The 15,558-nt window shown below is 42.6% G+C and overlaps 1 protein-coding gene across 6 annotated transcripts in view; it reads right to left on the bottom strand.

Moving 5' to 3' along the window:
• Positions 1-15,558, bottom strand: part of TFDP2 (transcription factor Dp-2) — a 149,216-nt gene that overhangs the window by 35,464 nt on the left and 98,194 nt on the right. For all 6 annotated transcript variants that reach the window (XM_067540912.1, XM_067540980.1, XM_067541071.1 and 3 more), the window contains one exon: positions 218-339. In XM_067540912.1, the coding sequence (XP_067397013.1) occupies positions 218-339 (122 nt within the window). The remainder of the gene's footprint in view (positions 1-217; positions 340-15,558) is intronic.

The raw sequence follows: 15,558 nt of genomic DNA, 5'->3' as shown, positions 1-15,558 counted from the left end.
AGATGAACCCAGAGTGAAATCATTGGTACATGTAGTTACATGCTTACATACTACAGACATTAAAAGTAAAGAATAAGCTTAACAGCACACACCCTTTGAACTGTGTAGGAACTAGAATACTTGAGCCAAGATACACATGCAAGAGTATACAAAAGAAAAATCAGAACAGGTTTGCCCCACCATCCAGCAGTCATATTTAAACAAAACAAATCCTTACCCTGGAACCCAGCCAGTGGCTTCTGTTATGTGTGTCTGAGTGACCATTGCTGGTGCTGGGGTATATGGACTCCCAATCAGAACACTCCCTGAATTGGTCAGTCTTTGTGGTGTGCTTATGATCTATGAAAATTAGAAGTAAAATTATGTTCTGTAAAACAATTTAAAAGTAAATGGACAAAAATCAACACTAATCATGATCTTAAGCAAAAGTAAAACAATGTTAGAATTATGTAAACTCTAGTCGCATGCACGGAAGAGACATCACTTCAAAATATGGCCTCAAACTATCCTCTAATAAGTTATATCCCAGGCCTGAATATGTGGTCTAAATCCATTGTTTTTTGGCAATTTCCTTCAAGCCAATGACATCATTGAGAGATTTTCTTGAGTAAAGAGTATGAAACTGCATTTTTTCTCATGAACACATGCTTGCAATGCATGTGTCACAAATTAAAGGCGATTGTTGCAGTATATATATAAAAATCAAGAAAATTCTGAAGGAGAGTAGATGAAATCATATACATAAAATTATTAAATCTACACCTTAGAATTCTGTTTAAAATGTTGTCTACATTACAAGAGACCTGTTGCTGACAATAGGTGCAGCTGAATCAGTGCTGCATACATTTTAACTTCAAGTGTAAACAAGGACAGACCAAGTTGAGTCCTGGTTAATCTGCACCTGTTGCTGACCCACACTGTCAGCACAGCTCAGTTCTGTAGCATAGACAAAGTTTTAAAACACAATTATTCAGACATAATGTGGCTATATTTACAGTGGCTCTTTAAACAGTACTATGACACCATTTGGGCACAACAGCAGTTAAACTACATATAAATGAGGGTTAGTCATCTGTAACTGGAGTTATTCCAGATAGACTTTGCATATTCACACTTACGGGACATACTAATTGGGTACAGCTTAGACTTTAACTAGCAGTGCCTATTGGAGCATTCATGGACCCCTCCCCTCCATGTTTGCAAATGTTCTGCAGATGAGACTATACGAGTGGGTGTGATGCTCTGGCCACTTCAGTTCCTTCTATCACTCCCCTGGGATCCATTAGATAGGACTCCAGGAAAGAGGGGAAGGTGATCAGGGAGCATGAATATTCAGAGTCCATCCCGAAGAACTCTAGTTATTTCATTTTCTTCTTTGAGTAGCCTTTGCTTATTCGCACTCATTGGATAATTTATCAAGCAGTAATCCCATAAGGTTGGTGGGACCTAGAGTCCTACTCAGAAAAAGATCGAAGAACAGTCTTGCCAAATCTAGCATCAGATCTGGATGCCAAGTCTAGAGAACAATGTTTTGTAAAAGTGTGATGAACTCCATGTCACTGCCTTATTCATTTCAATAAGTTGGATGTGTCTTTTAAAAACCACAGCACTGCATTGGCTCCATTGGAATGGAGGGAGTGAGAGTGATGCTAACTTGTAAGACTCATGAATACATAACCCAACTCACATAAAAAATTTTTATGCAGGCCTTTTTATTGCCTGAATAAGAGCCAACCAGATTAGCAGAATGACTGAAACTGTTAGTCCTATGGTGAAAAGTTCCAGAGGGGTTGTCATGTTAGTCTATATACAGCAAAAACAACGACAGTCCTGTAGCACTTTAAAGACTAACAAATTTAATTTCTGTAGGCATAAGCTTTTGTGGGCTGTATCCCACTTCATTTCTTGTTATTTTGTGTTGCATTCAGATGTGAAGAGATCTACGTCAGTGTATCCCTACAAGTCAAAAAAATTGTATTACTGAATTTTTCACAACTACTTAACCATTTGTGATGCATTTCTGCTCATTTGATCTGCTAAGCTTTTGTATTTCCCACCTTGTTAGGAATATGGCTACTGGGACTACGTCTTGTTGAATACACCTGTGCACAGCTGGTAAGAGTGAGTGTTCCCTTCCTGGTTCAGAGATTGTAGTACCTGTGGTTCCTTGCACACTCTGTGGCATATCTATGGAAGAAACAGCTTGAGGGCCCAGCAGATGGCTCTTAACTTGAGGATGTTGATGTGTAATTCCCTTTCTGCTTTACTCCAATGACCCTGAATTGTGCAAATGTTTAGATAAGCTTCCCAGCATAAACTGGATCCATCTACTGTGATTATCGCCAAAGGCATGGGAGGATGAAAGCAGAGTCCTTGCATTACATTGTTGTAATGGATCCACCATATTAGGGACAAGTATATCATTATTGCTATAATCAGTATCCTATGCATACTGCTGATGCTGAACCTGACTTTGTTCGGAATCCTATATTGCAAAGGCCTCACTCATATATGAGCATAGGGAATTACTGAGGTCTTGAGACCCATTAACTACACAAAGAAAGAAAGAGTTTGTTCTGGAAATTGATGTATAGAGTTTATAGCTGATTTTTTCTTTAAGCACCTGTCCCCACTGTTAAGTCCAAAATGGCTCCTGTAAAAAGAATCCTTTGAGTTGGTATTAGTAATGATTTCCCCCAATTTATTCTGAGCCCTAAATTGTTGAAGAATGCATAGATCTGGGACATGACTATGGAGAAGGATTATCCTTTTTTTATGGAACTTAGATAAAGCAATCATCTAAATAAAGGAATATGAAAATTCCGTCTCTGGTAGGTGGGCAACAACCACCACCGACAGGCATTTTTAAAACAACCCTTAGGGCCACAGACAGACCAAAGGGGCAGAACTTGTATTGAAAATTATCTTTTGGAATGACGGTGGTGGTATCTGCAGTGAGATTGTCTTATGGAGATGTGAAAATATACGTCCTTTAAATCAACATCTGCAAACCAGTCCTGTTGGGAAAAGAAGAAATTACACAGTGTAGAGACAGCATGTGGAAGTGGAACCTCTTTATGAAAGAATTCAGTTTCCAGTGGTCCAATACTGGATGGAGATCCCAACCTTTTCTGACATTAGAAAGTACTTTGAGTAGAACTCCTCCTTGAGTAGAACTCATCCAGAACACTACTAATGAACAATGATAACTGATCCCATAAGTGATGCTAGTAACATGCCATGACTTCCTGATATTTTACGATTCTCATTCCAAAGGTGGCATATGAAAAGTTTTTTTCCTAATGCATTCATCCTCTTGCACTCCTTATCAGAAGGAGTTTATTGCATTATACCTCCCTTAGAACATTGAACTGTGGCCTCTATCACCACACGAATCACAGGAGGATGCATATGGAACACAAGAAAACTTTACCAGCTCCTCCAACAGGGTTATTAGCTTCCCCAGACATTGGTTGAGCTGATTTAGCTGGTTGAGACAGTCCATCCAATAAAAGTAAACCTATTCTGCTTCTGGAGGATTCACCCAAAATATCAAACACGGGGTGTGAAGTCTCTTCCACAGCTATTGACGGCACACCCAGAGTCTTAGCATTATATCCATTAGTTCAGAATACGAACTACATCCTCTGAAGGGAACGAAATACTGCAATCTGCACATCATCACTGGGGGATATTTGACCCTCCAACTCTGTATCCATCTCATGAGTACATTTGATTAACATAGTTCCTCCTCCTCTAACAGCATATCAAGAATGATCATTGATCCAGTGTCTTTAGCTCCAGAGGCTCAAAGGCCTCTCCCATGGCAAGTGGAGACAGTTTCCTTGGATAAAATTGTGATTTATAGAAATGTCCTGGTAAGAGTCAATATAGCTATCTCATCTATGGTGGAACATGCAATCTGGCCAGAATTCCATATTTGGATCCAGGTGATGAAAATTTAATTGATAAGGATCTTCATCACAATATTTTCTTACAAGCAGTCTTTCTTTGTGCTGCAGAACTTGTTCCTGATCAGAGTCATAATGCAGATTCATTTTTGGTTCTGATCCCGATGCTAAGTGTGATAGAGCTCCAGGCTGCAATACTGAGAAAGCTCAGAGTGCTTTGCTCAGAGAACCTGAAAGATCTTAAGTGGAGGAGGAACTGGAGAGCTGCAAATGTAAGTCACAGACATTCTTTTTGCTGACAGAGGACTGATCTTATATTACACTGGACCTGATTATTTTCAGTAACATCTTTTTTGTGAAGGAGCTAGAACCAAACTTTGGGGTAGGGTGTGGATCCAAATGATGTACGTCAGCCACCACTGCAACTGGCTGTTGTAGAGAGAGTTTGGAACTGATGCCTAAACCCAAAGGCTGAGAATCCTCCTGATGATGATGCAGTTCTGACCTTCTAATCTTCAGATCCAGTGGGCTTGGATCTGATACATATGGTCTGGTATATTTAAGGAATGCTTTCTGGCTCTTGTAGTAAGAGTTCTTTTCCATGTTCATTTTCATAGTTTTCCCTGAAGCATGCAGATATAATGAACATTTGCCTCATCAAGTGATTCTGGATACAGAGACTGACACCATTGAGAAGTCTGCTTCTGTGCATAGGATCCACTGATTTTGGATCCTTCTTTGGAGCTGGCACTGTGTTGGAGTCCAGATGCACAGTATACAGGACTTGCAGAGACCTTTGTTGCCTCTTGTACCAAGATGAATTAGGAGGTAGAAAAAGATCTGTATAATTCCTTGGATCCTCCAAGAGGGTCAGATCTGTCTGGCTTGGCTTCCAATGTTTCCTGAAGAAATATCTGTTGCAACCTGTTCTGCTTTTCTTTGCAAGCCCTAGGTGCGAAGATTGACTATATTAAGTCTCTTGATGGAGAGTGTCATCCAAGACACCGCAAACCTCTTGTATGCATGTCAGATGCTGGGAAGACCGAACAGCAGAAGACACAGCACTTAAATCCCAGTTTCTTGATCTTCGGGATCTGCCATTCTGGAACTGAAGATGATGATCTTGTCTAACTATATCTAAAACCCTAAGCTAAACTATTTACACTTAAAATTAAAGCTTATCTAAACTATATAACTCTATCTTATAAATTAAGTAAAAAGGCATTAAAGAGGACTCTCACCAAAGCACGGAACAGTTCCTGAATCATCAGCTGGATGTGGTAGGAAGGAACTGAGGCAACCAAAGCACAACACTCCCTTTTATAGTTTTGCCTTCAGAACATTAGCAAACATGGGGGAGACAGAAGATGGGTGTGTGAGTGCTCCAACAGGCACTACTCTACTAGGCTATGGTGTTGCACATCTTCTCTGTAGTCTTGCTTCACAGGTCTGCTAGTGGTCCCCTTTTGCATTGTGACTCAATCCTCTGACTCGGTCACCTTTGATCTCACCCTTTTTAGGGTAAACCAGGGTTTTCACCAACAGTCCCAGGACTTCACAGTAGGCTGAGAGCCTTGGACCAGGCCTCAAAGTCTTTGTGGCTCCTTGTGTCTGGAATCTTCCTGCTACTCTTCCTAATGAGCATACAGAGGAACCCAGTCCCTACCTCTAACCTGGGTTCCAGCCCAGGGATCCTTGTGGTAAGTGGTTCAGGTCTATCTGGTCAGTTCTCTTAGGCTATGTCTACACTGCAGCATTAATTCGAATTAGCTTAATACGAATTTCAGAAAGCGATTTAAAGAAAGCGCTACAGACTGTCCACGCTACAGTGTTTGTGCTGGTTTCTTGCATCCGCACTGGCCAGCCTTAATTCGAATGACAAAGCAGTGCAATGTGGGAAGCTATCCCACAGTGCAACTAACCACAGAGGCTGTTGTGACAAGTGTCATCATCCCAGGATGCAGCGCTGCTTCCCCCACCCTCTTCCCCCACCCCCAAACAAACAGGAAAAGGATTTTCATGCTGTTTTTTTACTCCCCTGATCGCCATTGCTGCAGGCACATGGAGCCAGCTGAACTATGCTTTCATTTTGACTGTGACAAATAAATCGCAGCTTATCCTGGATTACTTTAGAACTGTATGCTGTTTGCCTTTTATGCTCCCCCCATCACCCCCTCTATATTGCTTGCCTTTGATTTTTCCCTCCACCAAACCAACCCCCCCCACCTGTATGCTGTTTGCCTTTTATACTCCCCCTACCACCCTCCGTATATTGCTTGCCTTTGATTTTTCCCTCCACCAAACCAACCCCCCCACCTGTATGCAGTTTGCCTTTTATACTCCCCCTACCAACCCCTGTATATTGCTTGCCTTTGATTTTGATTCTACAGGTGTCTGTAGAATGTAAGATAAATAACAACGGAGTCAGTTAGTATATTAATACAGTGATACAAATGTTTCCATTTCACAGATGGAAAGCATGATATAATGTATCCACATATAGCACTGTGAATAAACTCTTAAAAAGTATCAATTTCCATGATTGGCCACTGAAACAATGTGGCAAAGAATTTCCTCTAACTGCTGTCATTTAAAAGGCATTCACCACGTGGGGAGGGGGGTGGGTGGTGAAATCTTTCAAACCCTTAAAGGGACAAACTGCAAAGGGCTTGCTGGGCAGTTAAAACGCATTCACCATGCGGGGAGAGGGGTGTGTGTGAAATCTTTCAAACCCTTAAAGAGACAAACTGCAAAGGGCTTGTTGTGTGTGTGGGGGGGTGATCGCAGCTTGGATTTTAAACCCATTCACCTCAGGAAATGAAGATTCAAATCTTCCTGGGGCTGCTTTGGGGGAGGGTACTGAAATGGAGCATCATGGGATACAGTCCGGAGGCCAATTAATTCAAATTAAGTCCCATTGCGTCCACACTCACACTAATGCAAATTAACTGATGCGCTTCAGGCGCTAATCCACTTGCAGAAGTGGTTTTATTAATTCGATTTTAAAGGCTCCTTAATTTGAATTAACAATGCGCAAGTGTAAACGCAGGAGTAATTAATTTGAATTAAGGGACTTTAATTCGAATTAAGCCACCAGTGTAGACCAGGCCTTACTTTTTCCTTGGGCTATAATTCCTATACTGGTCCACCTTCTCATCAGAGATCTGCCTTGGGGGTCCAGCCCCTAGTTCTCAAGAAAATAAAAGGAAACTAAATTAACATAAATAAAAACTGGCACCAGCCTCTCTGTCCAAACAGGGTCCTCCAGCCACCTGTCCTACAACTCTGTGTTTGCAAGTAACCTAAGTTGCTTAGCTCTTTGCTGTACTCCTCTCTGGGAGAGGATGAGATGTTTGTCCACATCCCCAGACTGGGCTCTTCTGAACTGAGCTTCTCCCTTTTCAAGGCTCCTCCTCCAAGATTGGCACCTCATGCAGATGCAGCAGAATGAGCCTGCCTGAGCCCAAAGCTGCTCTTTTAACCCCTTCTTGCCTCATGAGTCACAGTCTGACTGTCACAGTCACACAGCAAGTTAATGGCAGTTAGGAATGGAACCTAGGTTTCCTGACACTCACTTTGGTGCTTTAATCAATGCACCACACTGCCTCCCTTCCTCCCAAATTCCAGATGCTATTCTTTCTCTATATGATTCCCAATTTAGAAATGCAGAATCTTTATAAGAGATGCTGCTCTACTCTAATGAAGGTATGTTCAAAAACAGAAATAAACCAGAAGATAATTGTTTCAAGGCATTTTAAAAACAAATCCTTAATTTCTTTAGATTTCATAGATGTTAATTTGCTTTTGTAAAACTGGAAATCGAGGACCATGAGATTAAGGGAATCTCATACTCTGTCACAGAGGGAATTCTCCTCCTGCACCTTTGCTTTATATCGATTAAAGCTAAATAGACCTCTTAATTGAACCAAAATGTCTACAGAGACAGTACACTGAATCTATATCCTTTTTTATTCTCTTGCTCTCACCCCTAAAGATTTTACATCATTCATGCGGACCTTGTTTCTCAGAGAAGCTAGATTCTGTTCTCTCTGTAAAGCATTGCGTTGTCTGTCCAGTAGATGGTGCCAATAGATAGCAAAGAGATCTCTCTTCCCTATAGGGTGAGAAAATAGTTTGCAACATCCCAGTATGGGACTAGAAGAACTCTGAATTACCACGTCAGTGAATGTTATTACCACTAAATTGTCAGATCAATCATTTATCCTTATATTAAGAACTCTGGGAGAGTATTTAAAATAGAAGGGTTACTTATCATCCACTAACTCTACTCCATGTGCCAGAGAGCGGAAGATTCTTGCTAGTAGTTTCCATTGGTCTGTGCATGAGCACCCTCCTCCTCATGCTTTAAGTACATTAAGCATTTCAAAACAGAAGAAATGGAAGCAGATTCAGGACAGTCAGATGGTCCCTTCATCCAAGTTTGAAATCTGGACTACTTTAGATGGTAACAGATGCTAGTAGATTGTTTTGATGAGTTAATTAGTACATCCTGCACTGATGAAGAATAGGACTGCTCAAGACCAGACAGAGTCAAAGTCCAGTCATCCATGCCATCAGGTGAAGAGACAGTGGGTCCATGTGAAAGATCCTGCCTCGGACTGGAGAGCTGGGGACAGGGGAAGATAAGTGAAGACTCTGCTGGACAGTTGAAGGAAACTGGTAAAAACCACTGCTTATGTGGCCAAGTCAGGGCAATGAATATCATCTTTGCCCTGTCCTGATAGATCTGCCTTACCATCTTTTAAATCATTGGGAAGGAGAGAAATGTACATCAAGCCTGTTCCACAATGCTAAAGGAAGGCATCTGACAGGGACTGTCTATCTCTGCCTGCTCTGCAACAGAGAGGCAACGCATTCTGTTGACCCTCATTGTGAACAGGTCCACTTTTGACTGACCCCATCTGGTGATATAGTCTGAACCAACTAATCCTGTATAAATCATTTGTGCATCTGGGAGCTGTCTCTGCTAAGACAGTCCATGACTAAGCTGTTCTCCCCTGCTAGGTGCAGGGACACAGGATAAAATGTCATGACAAACATACCAATCCCATAGATTTACTATCTCTGTGGACAGGACAGCAGAGTGGACTCCCCCTGCTTGTTGATGTAATACATCACTGATGTATTGTCTGTCATCACCTGCACAACACTCCCTTGCAGGCGAGGAAGGAATGATGAGGGCCAGATAAACATCTCTTAATTCCAGTGCACTGATATGCAGGAATCCCTCCTGAGGGGGCCAGTGCCCTCAAATTGTCAAATGAGTCAGTTGTCCTCCCTAACCCTCTGTGAATGTGTCTGAAGTCACTGCCCAGGATGGACCTGGAGGATTGAACTGTACAGCCCTGAGCACATTTATCCTGACTGACCACTGGTCTAGGGAGACTATGACATTCTGAGGCATGGTGATCAATGACAGAAGGCTGTCCTGACTTGGCCTATAGACCTGAGACATCCAGTGTTGTAAAGGTCTCATCCTTAGATGGGCAAATGGGGTCATATAAGTAGTGGCCACCATGAGACCCAGGAAGAATTGTAAACCTTTTGGGACATATTTGATTTATAACAGTATTGACTAATCCTCTGACAGAAAAACTCTGACTTCCAGCAGTCTGACGCAGCAGCCAAGCCCCTTCCTGCAGTTGCACTCCATCTCTTTCTCTCTCTGCAGGCCCCTTTCCCCCTCCAGGAACTGCAGCCTCTGCTTTATGACTCAGCCTTCCGGCTAGGTCACTGTGTGGTTTCCCCTTCTGGGGATGTATATCAAAGTCCCTGCTCACCAGCAGTCTCAGGCAGTTCTCCCATTTACTGCCCAGGTGCCACTTCCTCAGTGGCCAGAAGGGGAACCTGGGTCCGCCTTGCATTTTGGGTTCCAGCTCTGTTGTTCCCTCCGGCATCTTGTTGTTCCAAGGTGTTGTTCCCTCCGGCATCTTGCTGCTTTTCCCTGAGCCTCTTCCTTACTTCCTGTCCCTCCCACTCCTCTGGGTTTGCCAGCTGCTCTACTCCTTCCTCTCAGACAGTAACTGTGGGCTAGTTGTCTCTACAGCCCTCAACTCATCTTCCTCCTCCCAGAGAGTGACTGCAGATTATCTCCCTGAAACTCCCTCAGCTTCCAATTTCCTGTCTTTTTATAAGTCACACTTGTTCCCGCATAGATGACCTTCCAGAAATTAGGGTTTTCCTCCCAGATTTAATTCTCCCAGATTGTAGCCTAATTGGCTGATTGGGCCCACTTGGCCCAGTTCAGCTCTTGTAAGGCAAGTGTGGGGAGTACATCCCATCACAAGGATGAAGAAGGGAACACCTTGCTCTCTAATGAGTCAATTGTTTTCCTGTTCTTTATCAGGTGGGGTAGAATGTCATAGCCCTTTTACTGGCAGAAGCCATCATGAGTGAGTTAGAGCCAGGATGGGTGTGAAAGTAGGAAATACTTTTCTCGAAAGCTATCTGATACATGTCCACTTTCTTAGAAACAGGATGACAAGAAGCAGGCGCGGTCCACACGGATTTAGCCGGTTGTAGGAAACCATCCAAAATGGATAGGGACACTCTACTCCTTGAAGTAGCCCCAAGTATATCAAACATCAGGTGGGAAGTCTCTTCTGCAGACAGTGGAGGAAGATTTAAAAAGAGGACACGATATGACCTATTATATGGAACTGCACAGTGTCCTCAGAAGGCCACCCCCACAGATTCTTCCAGTGATTAATCGAGCTCACAGTACTTTTCCAAATACTCCTGATCAAAGAGAGGAGCTACCTCACCGTCCTCTTCCTTGGGCAGTGTTTCAGATATTGCTATCTGTAATGTCAGCGGATCCAAAGGAGTCAGATCAGAGGATCTCTGGACTGCTGAATCCTTAAACAGGGGAAACATTATCTGTACATCCACTCAGAGGATAATTAAAAAACTCCTGCGGTGGCCCACAATAAGTCCCCAGGTCCCAGGATTGCCAGTCACCCCAGCAAGTAGGATTTGGAGCCTGCAGGAGATGGGCCATAGGGTGGTACAAAACGAGCCATGGGCTCTGTATTCTCCCTCCATCTTCTTCCTGCTATAGTTATCACTGTACATCTGATACAGAATATAACAAAGATAACAGTGGATCCAAAGGGAAGAATGGAACTCCAGCTCTTTATGGAGACCCTGTAGGTGTCCAAGGCAGAGGAAGAAAGGGTGGTCCAGGGGAAGACCCCCAGTGTCTTCTGGCCTCTTGTTAGCAGGGGCAAGGAAGACAAACTTGGAAGAGGGGAAATATGTCTCTTTTTTGAAACCCGGTTCTTCCTATCCAGAACTGATGAAGCACCAGAGCTGGAAGATGAACCTGGTCTGTTCCTGTGACAGATGTTTCCAGAACTGACACCGGAACCGACCGAGGATCCATGAACAACAATACGACATTAGACACAGGTCCACATTCCTTGTTACTGAAGACAGAACCAATCTCTGTTTTGGAACTGTAGCAGTTTTGTCAGAGTCAGATGGATCTGACAGGTATGATGCATTGGAACAAGCACTACTAATAGTGGCCATTTTGTCTCTAAACCTCCTTTTCTTCGATGCTGTGACAAAAGGAACTGCAGGCATTGACAGCCCATCTTCCTGGCACTGGAAGTGGAAGTCAGAAGAGAGGGTTACTCACCATGTGCAGTAACTGAGGTTCTTCAAGATGTGTCCTGTTGGGTGTTCCACTTCAGGTGTTGGTGCATCCCGGCGCCATCCATTGGGGATTTCTGCAGCAGTGCCTGTCTGGGGTGTACATGCACAGCAAATATCTTGCACCACCGTTGGCGCCTTAACTGCTGCTCGCAGCCTAACCTCCCTCAGTTGATTCTCTACTATAGAGCTATAGCTACAGCTCCAAAGTAGAGAGGAGAAGGGGGTAGTGGAGCACCCCACAGGGACACACCCATCTTCCTGGCTACTAATAGTGGCCATTTTGGCTCTAAACCTCCTTTTCTTCGATGCTGTGACAAAAGGAACTGCAGGCATTGACAGCCCATCTTCCTGGCACTATTGATGGCCTGCCCCAACGTTGGAGTATATCGTTGCTTGTGAACAGGATCGCAATTGGTGATTGGTCACCCTGTGCTGTGGGTGATCTGACAGTTCCAGATATCGGTGAATGTGGCGTTGATGTTATGGTGCCATTTCCCACTTCATATTGCTGTTGCAGCTGTTGTGGCATTGAATTTGATGCACTCTTGTCGGTGTGCGGTATTTTTGACTTCTATGCTGTTTTGCTTGGTGCAGACTGTGTGGGTGCTGATATTGTTGGTGCCATTGGCGCTGTGCTGAGCTTCGGTACAGATTTTGCACTGGTGATGCCATGGTAGCGTCAAGGCTGCATTTTGGAGCCGTTGACTTTTTGTCCACACCAATGTCTTATTGGTGCAGACAGTGCTGGAAACATCAAAAAGTGCTCACCCATGAGGCAGATGGCATGGGAGGTAGAGATCTGGTGGGAGACAGCTTCCTTTTCGGTGTATCTCCCTGCTGTGAGATCTAGGCCCTTTTCTTTGTTGTTGTGGAGGAATGGGACTTGTCCTTGCCTCTTTTTATATCAGAACCTGGTTCAGATGCAGGTTTAAAGGATTTCTCCAGTAAGGTAAACTTCAGTCGGACGTCCCTCTCACACCTGGCTCTCGCCTTCATATTAGTGCAATGAATACACTTTGCGGAGATGTGTCCTTCCCCAAGGCATCAAACGCACAATGAGTGGCTGTCCGAGATAGGCACTCCATCTCTGCATGAGGCACATCTTTTGAATCCTGGGGAGCCAGGCATTTTGTTTGTTGTATAGTCCTCCAAGTAGAAGTAATTATCTACTTAAGGTGGGATGGGGACTTAGAGGAAAGAAAGAATTTTTTTCTTTTCTTTTTTAACTAACTAAAACTTATGGTCTACTCTATTACTAACTTATCCTTAATAACTTATCTACTCTATTGCTAACTTATCCTTACTAACTTTTACTTACTAACTAAGTAAACTATTTCTGACTGTAATTTAATTGCATTTTATTTTCCTGTCAGGGACAGCTGCAGGGCTCTGTCTCTGGCCAAGGACAGTTGAAAAGGAAATGAAGGTTCAGGCCACGAATGGCGATCGAGACACCAATGGCGATGTGAGACACGCATTGCACATGCGTGGCCCACACAGGCACTGCTGCAGAAATCTCTAATCGACTGTGCCAGGATGCACCGACACCTGAAGTGGAGCATCCACAGGGACAGCACTCAAAGAACTGGTCATGGTCCTGCAGTCTGTTGGGGTTGAATAGCTGGGAGGAACAAGGCATGGCACTGGTGAGGGGGCTAAACTATCTCTCAACCTCTCTTCCAGAACCAGAGCAGTCGGACCCGAGCACAACATCTGGAGCCTAAGAAGCTTGACTGAGAGAGCTGAAGGAGTCAAGTCTGACCCTGACAGGTGTAGTGGCTTCTTGGAACCCTTCAGTTGTTTAGAGCCATTGGTAGCCACAGGGGCGAAGACTAGTCACTTACACCTAGGATCCAAGTCCTGACCAGGTCTAGATGACTCTTTTTTTAGGAGGAGGAGCTGCAAGTGAGTCTCCCTATTCTGAGGGTGAAAGTTCAGCAAATAGAACACTCAAATGGTGCATCCATCTCCCAGGCACTTGAGGCACTATATGTGGTTGTCAGATGCTGGGAAGACAGCCAGACAGGAAGCTCACTTCTTGAACCCATCTTCTTCTGTTTTTCAGTTCCTCCACAACCCAAAGCCAGGAGAAATCCTAATTCATTAACTAACTGTACTGAACATGAGCTAACGCTAACTAACTATTTCTAAGTAGAAAAGAGACCCCAAAGAAACCAGAGCAGTTCACATCTGTCCAGGCACGTGGATGGAAGGAACTAGGGTACTGAGGGAGGTCGACCCCCAGTATAGCCTCGCCCTCAGTGCATCATGATGCTGAGAGGTAGTAGGGCATGTTAGCGCTCTAGCTGACACTGCTACAAGAGGTTTTAAAAAGCACTACAAGGTGGTACAGCACCCATAAGTGGAAATATGCAGACACACTTGAAGAGGAACCATTCTTTATTTATAAAACACACCCAGATATTTTTACTTCTTAACACTGCTCAAAACAATTCAATTTCAGCCATGAGTTTTAGAAAAATATTTTTCAGAGCATCTGTGACTTATAATAGTGAGCAGATTAAACTTCAAGACATAAAAAAAGATATAATAGTGCAGTGGAGGAGACTGTGAATAAGTTGAACTGTTAACTTATTGTAAAACTGGTGCCAAATCAGATCTACAAGTTGTTTGCTTGCAATGCAGCCAGTTGGTTATCCTAATTATTTCTAGAGGTGCACTCAAACGTTCTCTGAGTTATTTGCTTTTGCTTTTAGTTCTAATAAACATTTGTTAGCATAGAATTACCATTCTCTGCTCAGGCATGCAAGGCACTGAAATGTCAAGATGTTGGTAGGGACAAAATACTGCAATAGTTCACCAGCTAATACACAGTAGGATTTCATCATCGTTTGTCATTTTATAACAAAGGAAGATGCAAAACAGTGTCAGATTGATTTTACTCCAACATTTCATTTTATTCCAGCAAGACTCCTATCATAAATTTCCCATGAAAAAGCTCTTTCAAGATGCTTATTTTGTTTGGCTGTTGAACTTTGTGATACTTAAGGAATGAGATTTTAGTTATGTTTTGAACATCACATGTATTAAGTTTTAGGATGTACTGTTTTTCCTCTTCTACTGTTTAATGTACTACAACCTGAAAATATATCCATCAGCTAACTATTCTGTTTATGTGGCCTAGGATATTTATTCTGATGGTTTACAAAGTAATATTTAGAACATACTCCTTCCATTTTCCTCCCCTTACCCAGTGTCCTTTTAAAATTTCTTAAGCTACATTGCCAATGCTTTCCTATAATCATGTTTGGTTACACTGAAAAATACAATTCACATTTCTACTCCTAATACTCATAGTGGCCAGTCTGAAAAGAGATGCTTTTGGAAATAGGAGAAACAGCACAAGCCAGACTGATTGAAGTGTTGTAGCTGTAGCTGTGTTGGGGAACAGATCTTCCAAGATGGTTGTATCTGAATGTAGGTGGACACTAAAAAATGGTATACCCTTTATCAATTTACTTCAATACTGACTTAAGAATCAGAAAACATTAATGATAGAAATTAAGCAATGCTTATTTAGTTGATTTAGTTGTTTTTTAAAATAGTTAAATCAATACTGAACTGGATGAACAACAGTGTAACATATTCAGTTTATAAGCTAAAAATTTTATTTAAATATAAAAATATTAAAGTTTTGTCCAGTGTCCTGCAGTGCTACAAATGATATAGCTTTTCAGCAAGTTGGCCGCAACTGATCTATGGCTCACACATACCAATTATAATTTAAAATATTATTTTCACAGGCTTTGCAGTTTGCTCATATTGACTTGTGCTTCATCCACTCTAAGATTTCACATTGCTAGGCTGAGCAGAGTGTGTTGAATTTTTCTAGGCAGGCATAAGAAACTAATTTAGCTGTAATGTCATCATAGCATTACTATGAAAACTAGAAGATTATATTTAGTTTATGGAAAACACTTGAATGTTACAAAGGATGGTCATTATT

The sequence above is a fragment of the Emydura macquarii genome, unplaced genomic scaffold, assembly GCF_026122565.2.
Source record: "Emydura macquarii macquarii isolate MOO-44397 ecotype Brisbane River unplaced genomic scaffold, CSIRO-AGI_Emac_v2 contig_18, whole genome shotgun sequence".
NCBI classification, from domain to species: Eukaryota; Metazoa; Chordata; order Testudines; family Chelidae; genus Emydura; species Emydura macquarii.
Note: the sequence above shows the minus strand (reverse complement) of the source record. Positions and strands in the feature narration are given on the sequence as shown.